The sequence below is a fragment of the Microcaecilia unicolor genome, chromosome 7 (assembly GCF_901765095.1).
Source record: "Microcaecilia unicolor chromosome 7, aMicUni1.1, whole genome shotgun sequence".
Lineage (NCBI taxonomy): Eukaryota > Metazoa > Chordata > Amphibia > Gymnophiona > Siphonopidae > Microcaecilia > Microcaecilia unicolor.
This window is the reverse complement of record NC_044037.1, coordinates 145,494,513-145,509,651: the sequence shown is the minus strand read 5'-3', so window position 1 is coordinate 145,509,651 and position 15,139 is coordinate 145,494,513. Positions and strand designations below refer to the sequence as shown.

General features: G+C 45.6%; 1 protein-coding gene across 1 annotated transcript in view; it reads left to right on the top strand.

The window, feature by feature from the left end:
• Positions 1-15,139, top strand: part of COL6A3 (collagen type VI alpha 3 chain) — a 722,910-nt gene that overhangs the window by 149,076 nt on the left and 558,695 nt on the right. Inside the window, 6 exon segments of the mRNA XM_030209050.1 lie at positions 671-761; positions 764-952; positions 955-1,020; positions 1,023-1,064; positions 1,067-1,201; positions 1,204-1,269. Of these exon segments, the coding sequence (XP_030064910.1) occupies positions 671-761; positions 764-952; positions 955-1,020; positions 1,023-1,064; positions 1,067-1,201; positions 1,204-1,269 (589 nt within the window).

The following is a 15,139-nucleotide window of genomic DNA, read 5'->3' as shown; positions in this document are numbered from 1 at the left end:
TTTTGAAAAGCTGCATGTACAGGATGAGGCAATTAATAAAAGGAGCAAATAACACTTTCTTCTCATGTCTGAATTGGTAGTCGATATCCCAGAGGTTAGCACAATTGTCTCCTGAGTCACTGTTGGTGACCTCGTGTTTGGAGGATCAGGTAACTGGAACGTGTGTAGTTCAAAGAAGGTACAAATCTAGCACAGAAAGATCTTAAAGTATATGTGTATTCCCATTGTAAAATGGAAAATAGATGTTTGTTTTTTCAGGTTGCCAAAATCACACCCAAAATACAGCTATCTATACATGCATATAGAAACATTTTGAAATAGTCATACAAATATGTGTGCAATTACATGTGTAATACTGCTATGTACATGTATACACAGTTCTAAAATGACCCCACATGTATTTCATAAAGATTCCACATTCAATGAACCTTTTATAATACTATCAAGTGTGTTGAATTCGTTGACCTATCTATTCTGATCTAAACAACCTACACAAAGTTAATTGCCAAATCTATTGATAAAGCTAAGAATTTCTGTAATTAATTTTAGATTTTCCTTCTTGATTTATGTAACCTCTCTCATGATCAGTTTGATCTGTACATCTACAGTAAATTTGATTTATTGCTCATTCATTTTCTTGCCTAACATTTATTGCTTTGATTCCCTTCAGATGGTAAAAAAACAAGCTGATATTGTTTTCCTGGTGGATGGGTCAATAAACTTGGGAAGAGGTAACTTTCAGGAAGTTCTCAAGTTTGTATATGCATAATTGATGCTGTTTATTCTGAAGGTGACTCCATCCAGGTAGGCCTGGCCCAGTACAACTCTGATGTCACTGATGAATTCTTCTTAAAAGATTACAACAACAGGGAGAGTATTTTGGATGTGATCTCCAAAGTTGGATATAAAGGAGGTAGGACAGTAAACACGGGGGCTGCCCTAAAGCACCTTGATGAAAGCACTTCGTAAAGGAATCTGGTAGCAGAATTGATGAGGGAGTGCCTCAGATTGCATTCATTATAATGGTGGGAAATCTGCTGACAATGTGGAAGGAGCAGTTCAGTCACTGGAGGAAAGGGCATCAATTTGTTTGCAGTGGGACTGAAAGATATTCCCATGGAGGACGTGACCAAGCTTGCTAGTAATAGTGCTACATCTTTCCGAGTACGCAATGTTCAGGAACTCTCAGAATTGAATGAACAATATTGACCACTCTGGAAGCTGTCATGCATAAGAAATTGTGCCCAGGAATGCCGGAAGTCTCCAGAGGTATGTTACATACACTATTCTTGAATTCAGTGGCTGCATAACTAGCCTATAAAAGATTCACTATATTGCTAAAAAATTACATTGTGAATAAGAAGCTCATTTAGGGGTGCCTTACACTATGCCACAATGCAAGAGAATCAGGTTAAAGATTGATGGGATTGACAGTAACTGGGAATATCACAGAGGCAATATACTGGACCCTCACTACTTCCATCAAATGCACTGTTGTTTTTGAACAATGATCCAAGAGATTTCATATTATAACAAACTCTTTAAAATTATGTTTTCTTACTCAATAATCTTTTTTTCAAAGTACTTTATTAACAATCAGAGAAGCAAAAACAGTTAAGTTTTGCACTAGAATTATAACTTGTTACTAATGCCATGTCATGACCATGTTACGGGGGGAAGAGGGGTTGGTGGTTGAGAGGCTAGGATGGGGGAGGGCAGACTTATACGGGGTCTGTGCCGGAGCCGGTGATGGGAGGCGGGACTGGTGGTTGGGAGGCGGGAAATACTGCTGCACAGACTTATACAGTCTGTGCCCTGAAAAGACAGGTACAATCAAGGTAAGGTATACACATGAGTTTATCGTGGGCAGACTAGATGGACCGTGCAGGTCTTTTTCTGCCGTCATCTACTATGTTACTATGTTACTATGTTACTCCTTTGTTACACAATCATCATTGGCTTCTTATCCATTTCGCATCCAATTCATGATTTTTAACTATGGTTAACAACATACTGTACTAGAACCTATCTTGCCTCCAAACTCTCATTTCATGTCCCACCTAGAGCTCTAAGAGCTCTGCATGATGATTTGCTAAATCTACCCGCAGCTCGGTCCATACATCTAGACGCTGCATGACTGCATACCTTTTACTATGCGACCCCCCATCTTATGAAACTAATTACCCCACTCCCTGCGTACCAAGCTTTCATTTCCAAATTTAGAACAGCTCTTAAAATGCTTATTTCAATTAGCTTTCCCCACCTAGGTAATTAGCTTTCCCTACCTAGGTTATATGAGGCAGCTAGTCTCCAATGATGACTCTGACTAGTGATGTGGCAGTCTGCTGGAACTTAAGCTCTATCTTATTTTTACTGTCTTTTAATCTTTTTAATATAAATCGGAGTTCTTATTTCTTCTACTTTTTTTCTACATTGATGTGTGAACTATCATTTTAATTGTATTGTAAATCGCTTTGCTATGCATTACAATTGGTAGGAATTTAGAGTGGAGAAAACATCAGGTGGCTGTAAGGGTTCCCAAGCTAACCCGGTGATAACTGGGCAGCACGCAGCCCTGCCCGATTACCGCCGGGTACACTCCTGCGCTACAAAAATAAATAAATTTTTGTAGTACCGGAAATGACGGCATGTTAGGGGTGGGAAGTACCGCTGGGCTGCTGCGGTAGCCTGGCGGCACTTCCTGTATAGCAAGCGGTAAGACCACATTGGGCTTACCACACTTAGTAAAAGGAGCCCATAAATGTGTATTTCCATAGTCTGCTATTGAGACTGACACGGGGAAGCAACTGCTTGACCTGGGATTGGTAGCATGGAATGTTGCCCACAACAGTTTAACAAAGAAGGACAGACCTGCTCAAAAGAGCTTACAATCTAAAGGACGAAACAGGCTACTGGGCTAGATGGACTATTGGTCTGACCCAGTATGGCTACTCTTATGTTCTAAGGAGAAGAAAATGTTTCATCATTAGGCAGCTGAAATTGTTTGAGGCATAGGGAGGCATGCCTGAGTAAAGGTCCAAATTTAGCATTACGTATATTTGAGAGATTAGTTTTTTACTGCTGCTTCCACTAAATAATATATTTTCAATATTGAATAGATTTTTTAAATAGATCTGTCTGGCGCATACCTATTTATGGATTGAGCCATTACCGCCACCCATTGATCTAGTGGTACAGGCTCACACGCTAGCTGCACAATAACCATGCAGCGTATACCAACTGCTGTTTACTGCCAGGATTTGGCGCATGACAAACTCAAAATTACTGCCAGATGCACGTGCTAGCTGGTGGTAGTGCTGATTTGGTGCACACTACCCATGCGTTAGCCCTCCCACGCCTTTGTAAAAGGGTCCCTTAATCATTTTTGTAATTTAGAAAAAAACAGTGTTTGGGTAAATGGATAGGAAGAGAATTAAAAAGGAAAATAAGTTTAGGCAAATATTATGCTTGTTATGTTAGCCATCCTTCCAATTGAATAAGGCCTAGATGCACAAAACCTAATGAGCCAGCAATGTGGTTTTTACACTGGTTCTAGCCAGTTTAGCGAGCAAGGAGTACAGCGAGACATGCACAAAAGGGTTTTCCAAGCTCTTTTCCTGTCATTGTAGCAGCTAATGAAATTGTATGCAAAGTTATTATAATGAGCTAATTACTATACAAATCTGCATGCAAAGTAATGCACAGCCATTTTCCAAATGATGCACAGAAGCAGCATCTACGTTTACCGTAGAAAATTTAACGGGAGGTCTGGAGCTGTTGGTAGTGTCTGGCTGGGGCTGCTGAGAGCTGCGGACCATTGTTGCTAGTGCTGGTGCTGGTAAAAGGAAGCTGATCTACCAGTTCTGACTCCTCTCATGGACAGGACTTTTTAGTGGCTGCCGGCAGCTTGCAGGTCTGCAACACTTTCCACTAGGAATTCTGGATTGTTCCTTAAAAATTCCAGGGCATGGGCAAATGATGTGGGAGGGAACGAACAACTCGACTGAAGGGAAGTTCAGCCAGCCCTGTCCTGTGGAGATTCCTGCTCCAAACCTCTCTTTCCCACCTCTCTCTCCCCTCCTTCAGGGCTGGCCCAACCCGGTAAGCGGGGTAAGCACCGCAGGGGGTGCCTGCCTTCAAGGGTGTTGCATTATGCAATTTTCCCCGCCGGAACCGGAAGGCGGAAGCTCCCAGCCAGGAGCCAGCCCGCTGCCCAACCTCTCTTCTCCCATCTCCCTCAACAGAGTCCGCCTGCCCCTCGCCTTCCTGCATGCCGCCCAGAATTTAAAAGTCATCTTACCGGGGTCCCGGCGGCAGCAATGAAAGGTGAGTCAGCGCTTCAGGGGGCTGCCTTCCCTTCTCTTCGCTCTCAGCTCTGCCTCTGGTCCCGCCCTCATTTCTTGTTTCCACAAGGGCGGGACCATAGGCAGAGCTGAGAGCGAAGAGAAGGGAATGCAGCCCGCTGAAGCGCCAACTCGCCGAGCCTGCTCGCCTTTCACTGCTGCTGCCAGGACTCGGTAAGATGACTTTAATTCTGGGCGGCATGCAAGAAGGTGAGGGCAGGCGAAGCACTGTTATGGGAGTGGAGAAGAGGTCGAGCTGGAACTCAAGTCGGAGGGAGGGCAGGCCACCGGTTCTGGAACTCGGATGGGAGCGAGGGGGTCTGGAACGGAGGAGGAGGGAGGGAGGGAGAGGGAGGGGGTCCTAGAACTCAGAGGAGAGGAGGGGGCCTGGAACTCAGAGGAGAGGGACCTGGAACTCAGAGGAGAGGAGGGGGAGAGAGGAGAGGGAGAGAGAAGAGAGAAAGAAGATGCTAGATGGGGAGGAGAGGGAGGAAGAGAGGAAAGAAGATGCTAGGGGGGGGGGCGCCAACTGATAGTCTGCAGGGGGGTTACCAGAGACCCTAGGACCAGCCCTGCCCGCCTTCCTGTAAATTCTCAAGCTGGGAAGCTTTAGTACGATTCAGCTCCCCAGGAGCTAATATTGGCTTTAGATACGGGGCACTGGGAGGCTCTGCCTGGAGGAGTGAGGAAAAGACAAAAGAAGCCAGGGATCCAGGAGAGAACAGCACTGGGGCACCAGAAAAAAGAGCGGAAAACAAACGAACAAAAAAGGCTGTCTGCATGTATGAAAGCCGTCTGTGGCATGCACAGAGCAGCCACGCTTAGCGATGTTCTGTGCATGCTCAGCTGACCCAGTAGCTTCCCCCCCCATAGCATGCAAATGAGCCTGTTTGCAAAAGCATTGGAGCAGCTCATTTGCATGTGATTCACTTTGGGAATCTCTCTGTATTTCCAATTCGGTAATTTTTACCGAGGTGGAAATACAGACAGATTCTTTACGGGGACCTTTGCATTTGGGTGTAAGTCCTTTCCTGTTTGGGAAAAAATGATGATCATAATTCAGCTTATATAATTGGCTTAAGTCTTGAGATATAAGAATGCCAAGATATTTTAAATGTTTTACAATCTGGAATGGAGTAATGTTGTTATTTATAGATGAGGATCTCAAAGTGTTACAAGTTAAGACTGCAGTTTTTTGATACTTACCAGAGTATCTAGACAAGAGAAATAAAAACAAAAGAAGTGGGTAGATCAATGAAGTTCCAACCAGTGGTTTATTAAAAGCAGTCAAGAAAGAACTCAATGCAGTCTACATTTCAGCACACAATGCGCCTGCCTCAGGAGGTCAATTATAATAACTCAGCCAACAATGGTAAAGCACATACACTGGAGCTGAATAATCCAATGCAACAACATCGAAAGAATCAGCTAACGATTGTGCCAAGCAGCAAAAGTGTGTCAATATAGATAAGAGAAATAACATATTGAGGCTTATTTCAAACACATAGACTTGAGTCTATGTGCTTTGAAAACGAGCCTCCATTGTATGTTTGATTTCAAACCTTTGAGACAGAGAAGGGCATTACCTGTGTACAATGAAATAATGTGTGTCTGGTCATATATAGAAATTTCCATTTCCATGCTGTTTTGAATGTTAGATCTCAGGGTTCTAAAGCTAGGGCAAAAGTAACGAAGATAGAAGACAGCTTTGATGAGTGCCTCTCTATATAAAGGTAAATGAATCAGATAGGCATCCATTAGCAATCACTTGTTCAATGGGAATAGAATAAATAGCTTTAATCCAATTAAGGAAATTTTGATAGCTTATTCCTGTACTGATGATATCTCCGTTTCTAGACCAATTTGGACATCTACATTATGATCAGATCATTTTCTTTTCAATTTTACAATATACCGGAAGCAGTTAAAGTTAAACAACAGGAAAATCAAAATTAGGTAGCTACATTACAAGAGGGAAGATTGACCAAGAACAGTTCTGGCATACTATTACATCTAGTATCACTAGGTATCCAACAGAACAAATAACTTGGGGGCCCTTTCACTAAGTGGCAGTAAGCCCACCACGGGCTTACCATGCGACAAACAGGAACTACTGACAGACTACTGCAGCACCCTGGTGGTAGTCCACCCACCAGCGCCTGTCATTTCTTGCACTACACAAATATTTTCTATTTTTGTAGTGCCAGTGTTTACCTTGTAGTAATCACTGTCCCGTTATTGCTGGGTTAGTTCAGAAGCCCTTACTGCCACCTCAGTGGATGGTGGTAAGTGCTCCCCCCTGAAATGGCAGAATGGTAAGTGAATGAAGTGCAAAACAACTAAAGCAGCTTGAGATCATCCCCAGAACTAAAAAAAATGACAATGTTTACATCCATGGAAAATCGCTAAAATGATAAAAAATAAAATGAACATCTGAGATGTCCTAGGATCCATAGCAACTAAATTGCTGTGGAAAAAAAACATCTTAAAAGTCCTTTAAAACAGAAAAAATGATAAAAATATAATGTAGCCATCAAGAGAGACAATCCAGCTTATATCGAACGAGGAAAAACGCCCAAGTTCCGACCTAAATCGGGAGATGGCGTTTTTCTCACAAAAACAAATAAAGCGGTATAATCGAAAGCCGAACCTTGGACGCTTTCAACTGCACTCCGTCGCGGATGCGGACAAAGTTGACGGGGGCGTGTCGGAGGGCGTGGTGAAGGCGGAACTGGGGCGTGGTTATCACCCGAACAGAGATGGGCGCCTTTCGCCGATAATGGATGCGTTTGTAGCTAGAATTTAGGGCACTTTTCCTGGACCCTGTTTTTTCACGAATAAGGCCCCAAAAAGTGCCCTAAATGACCAGATGACCCCCAGAGGGAGTCGGGGATGACCTCCCCTGACTCCCCCAGTGGTCACTAACCCCCTCCCACCACAAAAAATAATGTTTCACAACTTTTTACTTTCACCCTCAAATGTCATACCCTCCTCCCAAGCAGCAGTATGCAGGTCCCTGGAGCAGTTGTTAGGGGGTGCAGTGGACGTCAGGCAGGTGGACCCAGGCCCATCCCCCCCCTACCTGTTACAATTGTGCTGCTTAATGCTTAGTCGTCCAACCCCCCCAAACCCACTGTACCCACTGTAGGTGCCCCCCTTCACCTCTTAGGGCTATAGTAATGGTGTAGACTTGTGGGCAGTGGGTTTTGAGGGGGATTTGGGGGGCTCAACACCCAAGGGAAGGGTGCTATGCACCTGGGAGCTCTTTTACCTTTTTTTTTGTTTTTGTAAAAGTGCCCCCTAGGGTGCCCGGTTGGTGTCCTGGCATGTGAGGGGGACCAGTGCACTATGAATCCTGGCCCCTCCCACGAACAAATGCCTTGGATTTATTCGTTTTTGAGCTGGGCGATTTCATTTTCCATTATCGCTGAAAAGCAAAACGCCCAGCTCACACCTTGGCGAATAAAACATGGGCGTCTATTTTTTTTTGAAAATACGGTTCACTCCACCCCTTCACGGACCCGTTCTCGGAGATTAACGCCCATGGAGATAGGCGTTTCTGTTCGATTATGCCCCTCAAAGCAGACTATCTCTTTTATTTCTTTAATCAATTCTTCAGTGGGATCATTTTCTAAGATGACATAATATCCATTGTCCAATATCTGTCTCTCAATTTCCTGTATATACGTATTCCTATCCATCACAACTATCCCCCCACTCCCACCACCCCTATCCATTGATTTGATAGCAATAGTGTGGTTCTACATTCACTTCTTAAAGGCCTGATTTTCTTCTTTTTTTTAAATTGAAAAACCTCTGTCCTTTTCGTGTGTTCCAGCTTTTCATGTCATGCAGAATGCATTGGTTAAAAGCATGAATGAGGGGGTTAATAGGACCAGGGGGTATCTACTGGGAACTCCCCTTAACGACTATAATCTGTAACTTCCTAATGAAATGAAAGACATCAACCCGAGTTTTATTTGTAGACCTTTTGATTTCCGATGCAGGCCTTTTGAGCCGAACACAGCAGTCCTATCACGCCACAGACTACTACTCATTTATGTACAAGTCTCTTGATGTTATATATATGGACTTTTATGGATTTAAATAAACTGATATCCTCGAGGCTCTGACCATCTTCACCTTATGTTTTCCTCACTTCTTTGTTCTTCTATAAATTACAAGACATCATATACCCATTAAAACAGATCCTTGGAGACTAGAACACTGGATGACCGCGACTATACTTTCTCTTTGTCTCTACCCTCATCATACTCTAGAATGACTTTCTCTTAATCAGTCACTCTCTAGTTAAAAATATTGAGTCATCTGAAATCCACAAAATTGCTGTGTCTGATCATGCACCTATAATCTTGAAATTAAAAGACATGGGAAACACAGAATACAGGTGCCTGGAAATTCATTGCTGCCTTCTTAAACAATCTAAGGGCTCAGGCAGTAATGGCTGCATGCTAATCGTAAAATGAATGCACAACCATTAAGCATGCCAATGGGGAAAAAAGGCTTTTTATGGCCACGGTAAAAAGTGACCTTGACGCATGGCAATCCCATGCACCAACACTTTTTGCTATGGCTCTGTAAAAGGACCCCTTAATGTGCTACAATGGTTTAGATTTGCAAAAGAATTTATCAACGTGATTAAAATCCTTTATACTGCACCCATCACTAGAATTTGGAAAAACAACTCATTCTCCACGCTCTTTCACCCTACAAGATGCACCAGGCAAGTCTAGCCCCTCTGGCCTTGCTCTGGAGTCTTTACTTATTGTGATGGCATAATGCTGACATAAAAGGCATCAAATATGAAGATGCAGAAGCAAAAATATCTGCTTATACAGATGATCTTTTATACATGACACCTGACTTAATTCCAACAATATTTGAAGTAATTAAAGCTTATGTCAAAGTTTCAGGATACAAATTAAATGCTTCTAAAAAGATCATGCTATTAAATGGCCCTATAAATTGAGATTTTGCAAATAATTTGATTTTTCAGTGGTCACCCAACAAGCTTATTTACCTGGATATTTACTTTGGCCCAACATAGAAGAAACCATGGATTATAACACCAGTTAAATCATAGAGTCAATCTGCAAGCTAACAGAGAGATGCCCCCCCCCTAAATTTATCCTGGTGTGGTCATTTAGATACTATCAAATTGATGATAGCATCTAAAATAAACTATACACTGAGTATGTTGCCTTTTCTCCTCAATAGACAAATGTACAACAAAATTGATCTCTATTATTTAAGTTCTTATGGAACAACAAAGTACCTTGCATAGCACTCAAGAAATTAAAATGTAATAAACTATGAGGCGGAGTCAATTTTCCTAGCTTTTTTGACTACCATGTGGCTTTTCTTTTAAGACATGAGTCTTGATGAATGCTAGAAGACAATTCTGCATGGCTCCTCTGTGGATCAAAGGATATCCCCTATATGTCAGTCTTGCACATCCCTGTTGAAGATGCTACAGTATGTTCCACCAAAGCTGCCTTTTTAGAACTAGAATGTCATGTTAAACTAAAATGGTCTGACACTATGGGGTCCATTTACAAAGACATGATGAAAAATAGCTTGTGGTAGTGTAGGCGCAGGTTTTGGGTGCGCGCCAATACATTTTTCAGCGCACCTGTGAAAAAGGCCTCTTTTTTGCCGAAAATGGATGTGCAGCAAAATCAAAATTGCCACATGTCCATTTTGGGTCCAAGACCTTACCACAAGCCATTGACCTAGCAGTAAAGAATCCGGGCGGTAATGACCTACACGCGTCAAATACCACTTGGCGCGTATCCGTTACACGTGTCCAAAAATAAAAAAATATTTTTCGAACGCGCACCAAAAATGAAATTACCACAAGAGCCATATGGTAGTTGGGTGGTAACTCCATTTTGGTATGTGTTGGGCACACGTAGACACTTACACAGCTTAGTAACAGGACACCTATGTTTGCTCCCATATGGAATGATAAAAAATTAAAAATTCAAGGCCACTCTATTAACTGAAATCTTGACAAATATTGGGAATCTGGAATAATGGGCAACTGATGGATAATTCCACATGGCTCTTTTTTGACACTGTAGGGAAGGAATTTGACCTTCCTTCGAATCAACATTATTAATAGAACCGAAGAATGAACTTGTAGAGCTACTGTTAGTAATATGCAATCTATCCCTAAAATCGAGTGTGGTACCAGAAGACTTGAGGGTAGCCAATGTTACACCAATTTTTTAAAGGGTTCAGAGGAGATCCGGAAATTATAGACCAGTGAACCGGGCAAAATGGTAGAGGCTATTATTAAGAATAAAAATTACAGAGCACATACAAAACATGGGCTGATGAGACAAAGTCAGCACGGATTTAGTGAAGGGAAGTCTTGCCTCACCAATCTACTCCATTTTTTTTAGGGGGTGGACAAACATGTGGACAATGGGGAGCCGGTGGATATGTGTATCTGGATTTTCAGAAGGTGTTTGACAAAGTGCTTCATGAAAGACTCCAGAGGAAACTGGAGAGTCATGGGATCGGAGGTAGGGTATTACTATAGATTAAGAGCTGGTTGAAAGATAGTAAGCAGAGAGGAGGATTGAATGGTCAGTATTCTGAATGGAGAAGGGTAGTTAGTAGGGTCCTTCAGGGGTCTGTGCTGCCCCATTGAGTGTGTGGTGCTGCTGCTGTTCTGTCAGTGGCAGACTGAATGCTTGGGGGCAAGTTGGGGGAGCCAATTCTTGTCCCTGGTTTTCCCGGTAGTTTTTGGATGTGTTTCGCCCCCTGACATGGTCCGATGGCTCTACTGATTCGATAGAACAGATTTTTTTTTAGGTATTTGTTTCTTAGTGATACAACTAATGATTCTTTCAGTAGCTGTCTTATTTTTTTTTCTGTAAAGTACATTTAATGAGGTATGCCTGTAAAATCAATCTGTTGCTATCATGGCAGTGGACCTGCCTGGACCGAGCCACGCTGGCCCCCGGCTGGGCTGAGAGGGGATCGTGGCGGCCTCATTGAACTCGGGCCGGTGAGCCGGGATTGATTCGGGGCTGACGCGGAGCGTCCCGACTGACTCTCTGCCGCGGCCCGAGCCCTCCTAGCGAACCCGATACGAGAAGGACAGGGCGGGCAGTCCTCAGCATGTCCAGTACTGCCGACGCATTCCCCGGCCGGAACGGCCAGGCACCGGCCTCACTGGCCACGGATCGTGGCGCCCACGCTGCTCGTCCTGCCGTGGCCCCGCCCCTCATCGTGTGGCTGAGTCCTCGGGACTAGGGCAGTCGTAGTGGGGCATTGCGGATCCCAGCAGGGCAGTCTTTTGTGGTGCTTTCATGGTGCAGGCGCTTGAAGGCAGTGTGTGTAGCTGCCCAACTATTCCAGCTTGCACGGTCCACCTCGCTCCAGCTTCTCCCCTCGCTCCAACTTCTCCCTGCTTGCCTGCTCCAGCTTCTCCCTGCTTGCCTGCTCCAGCTGTTCCAGCTCGTTCCAGCTTTCCTGATCCCTGCTTGTTCCAGTCCGCCTTATCCAGCTTTCCACCTGCTTGTTCCAGTCTGGCTCCTGTGTGTTCCAGTCCTCCTGATCCCAGCCTGTTCCAGTCCGCTGATCCAGCTTCTCCCTGCTTGCTCCAGTCCTTCGGCTCCAGCGTGTTCCAGCTTGTTCCAGTCCTCCTGATCCCAGTTTGTTCCAGTTCGCCTGACCCAGCTTCCCCCGCTTGTTCCAGTCCATCGACTCCAGTGTGTTCCAGCCCGCTTGTTCCAGTCCATAGGCTCCAGCGTGTTCCAACCCGCCTGATCCAGCCAGCGTGTTCTAGCTCGTTCCAGTTCTCCTGAGCCCAGCTTGTTCCAGCCCGCCTGATCCTGTTCCAGTCTATCGGCTCCAGTGTGTTCCAGTCCGCCTGATTCAGCTTCTTCCTGCTTGCCCCAGTCCACCGGTTCCAGCATGTCCAGCTAGTTCCAGTCAGCCGATCCAGCCTTCCCCCTGCCTGGTCCTGTCCATCGGCTCCAGTGTGTTCCAGCCTGCCTGATCCAGCTTCTCCTTGCTTACTCCAGTTCATCTGCTCCAGCGTGTTCCAGCTCGTTCCAGTCTTCCTGATCCCAGCTTGTCCGTCTGCTCATCCTGACACAGTCCATCTGTTCCAGCTTGTCCATCTGTTCCTGCCTGTTCCGGCTTGTCCCAGCTTGTTTCAGCTTGTTCCGGCTTGCTCCAATCCATCTGCCTGTTAACACATCGAGTAACCTGCCTGCCTGCTTGCGAGCCTCTCAGCCATTGACTTACCTACCTGCCTGCTAGCTTATCAGCCATTGACTTACCTAATCGCCAACCCAAAACCTAGCTTTCAAGCCCTATCTATCTGCTTAACACCTCATTCATTACATAGTCACCTATTAACACCTGTTAACTGCTTAACACCTCAGTCACTACATAGTCACCTATTACACCTCAGTCATCACCTATGGCCCCTGTCCATGTTCTCTTCCTTGCCCTGTCCCTTCCTAATCTTCTTCCCCCCCCACTCCCACTGTCTACCATTAGAACCCGCTGCCCTCCCACCCTGCCCGCCACCGCAATACCCTACTCACCTCCATCCCTCACCTCACCATCCCTCTTGTCCCCCTCCTCCTTCCTGGCTCTCAACCTTCAGCACTTCCTTCCTGCCATTAACCCATCCCCATTCTTCCTAAGTACACCCCGTCTTTGTCGCCTTCGTCGCCCGACCTCCCCCACCCTCCTCCGCACTCTCTTGCTCCTCCTCCTGCTATCCGCGGGAGACATTAACCCTAATCCAGGTCCCCCTCACCTGTCCCCGTCCTATCCTTGCGAACGATTCCGGGATGTCTCCAATCTCGTCTCTATTCCCCTTCCTCCCCCCTCCTCCCTCCCCTTCTCATGCGCCTTGTGGAATGCCCACTCAGTCTACAACAAACTGTCTCTCACCCACGATCTCTTTATCTCTCGCTCCCTTCAACTGCTCGCCCTAACCAAAACCTGGATCTCCCCGGAAGACTCTGCCTCAGTTGCAGCCCTCTGCCATGGAGGCTACCTCTTCTCCCACACGCCCCGCCCAGTTGGCCGCGGCGGAGGCGTTGGGCTACTACTCTCACCCTCCTGTAGTTTCCAACCCCTCCACCTACCGCAGTCTCACTGCTTCTCATCCTTTGAAGCCCATTCCATCCGGCTATTCTACCCGCTACCACTCAGAGTGGCAGTCATTTACCGCCCCCCTGATAACTCCTTCCCTTCCTTCCTCACCGACTTTGATGCTTGGCACTCCGTCTTTCTTGACCCTTCATCTCCGTCCCTCATTCTCAGAGACTTTAACGTACACGCTGATAACCTATCCGACCCCCACGCTTCTAAGTTCCTCACCCTAACATCCTCCTTCAACCTCCAGCTGTGCTCCACCACCCTTACTCACCGTGACGGCCATTGTCTTGACCTCGTCCTCTCCTCCTCCGGCTCACCCTCCAATTTCCAAGCCTCAGCTCTTCCTCTCTCCGATCATCACCTGATCACATTCACACTTCTTCACCCCCCCCCCCCCTCCACCCCGTCCAACTTTAACCACCACCTCCAGGAACCTCCAGGCTACTGACCCCTCCACCTTATCATCTACTATCTCTAATCTCCTCCCCTCCATCACTTCCTCCGAAACTGTCGACAAAGCAGTCTCCGCTTACAATACCGCTCTCTCCTCTGCTTTGGACACCCTCGCACCATCCATCTCCCGTCCCACAAAGCGCACCAATCCCCAGCCCTGGCTGACTCCTTGCATCCGTTACCTTCGCTCCTGCACCCGATCTGCTGAGCGCCTCTGGAGGAAATCTCGTACCCTTTCAGACTTCCTCCACTACAAATTCATGCTATCCTCCTTCCACTTGTCCCTATTCCGTGCACAACAGGACTATTACACCCAACTGACCAATTCTCTCAGCTCCAACCCTCGTCGTCTCTTCACCACCCTTAACTCCCTCCTAAAAGTGCCACCCGCTCCTACTCCCCCTTCTCTCTCTCTTCAATCACTGGCCGACTACTTCCGCGACAAAGTGCAAAAGATCAACCTTGAGTTCACGACCAAGCCACCACCTCCTCTTCACCCTTTAACCCTCTCCCTCCTCCAACCTACCCAGGCCTCTTTCTCCTCCTTTCCTATTGGACATAACTTAATACATTTCTTGATTAGCTTTCGAAGGTTGCCCTTCTTCCTCAGATCGGAAATAAGCAAATGTGCTAGCTGACAGTGTTTATAAGTGAAAACATTCAAGCATTACTATGACAGTCTGACAGGGTGGGAGGAGGGGGGTGGGTAGGAAGTATGCATGGGGACATCAAAGCATATCATTGATATTCTAACAGGGTGGGTGTGGATAGGTGAGGGGAGGGTGATCAACAGAGACATACAGCTTTATGGTTTATAATGGGCTAGGAACCCCAGATCCTTGTTAAGTCCTTTCTGTTGGGTGTTAAAATATTCAATCATTCTGACTTCAAAGGTCTTACGTTCTTGTATGGTTTTAAAGTTACCTTTGAGGATTCTCACTGTGAAATCACTGGTACAGTGTCCTGGTCCTGTAAAATGTTGACCAACAGGCGTGGGAACCCTGCTGGCACCAGTATTGTTCATATGATGTCTATGTAAATTGAATCTTGTCTTAAGCATCTGGCCTGTTTCTCCAATATAGCATCCTTCGTTACATTTTTTACACTGAATGATATATACCACATTGGAAGATGAGCAAGTGAAAGATCCCTTTATGTTGAATATCTTTCCTTTGTGGATGACTTTG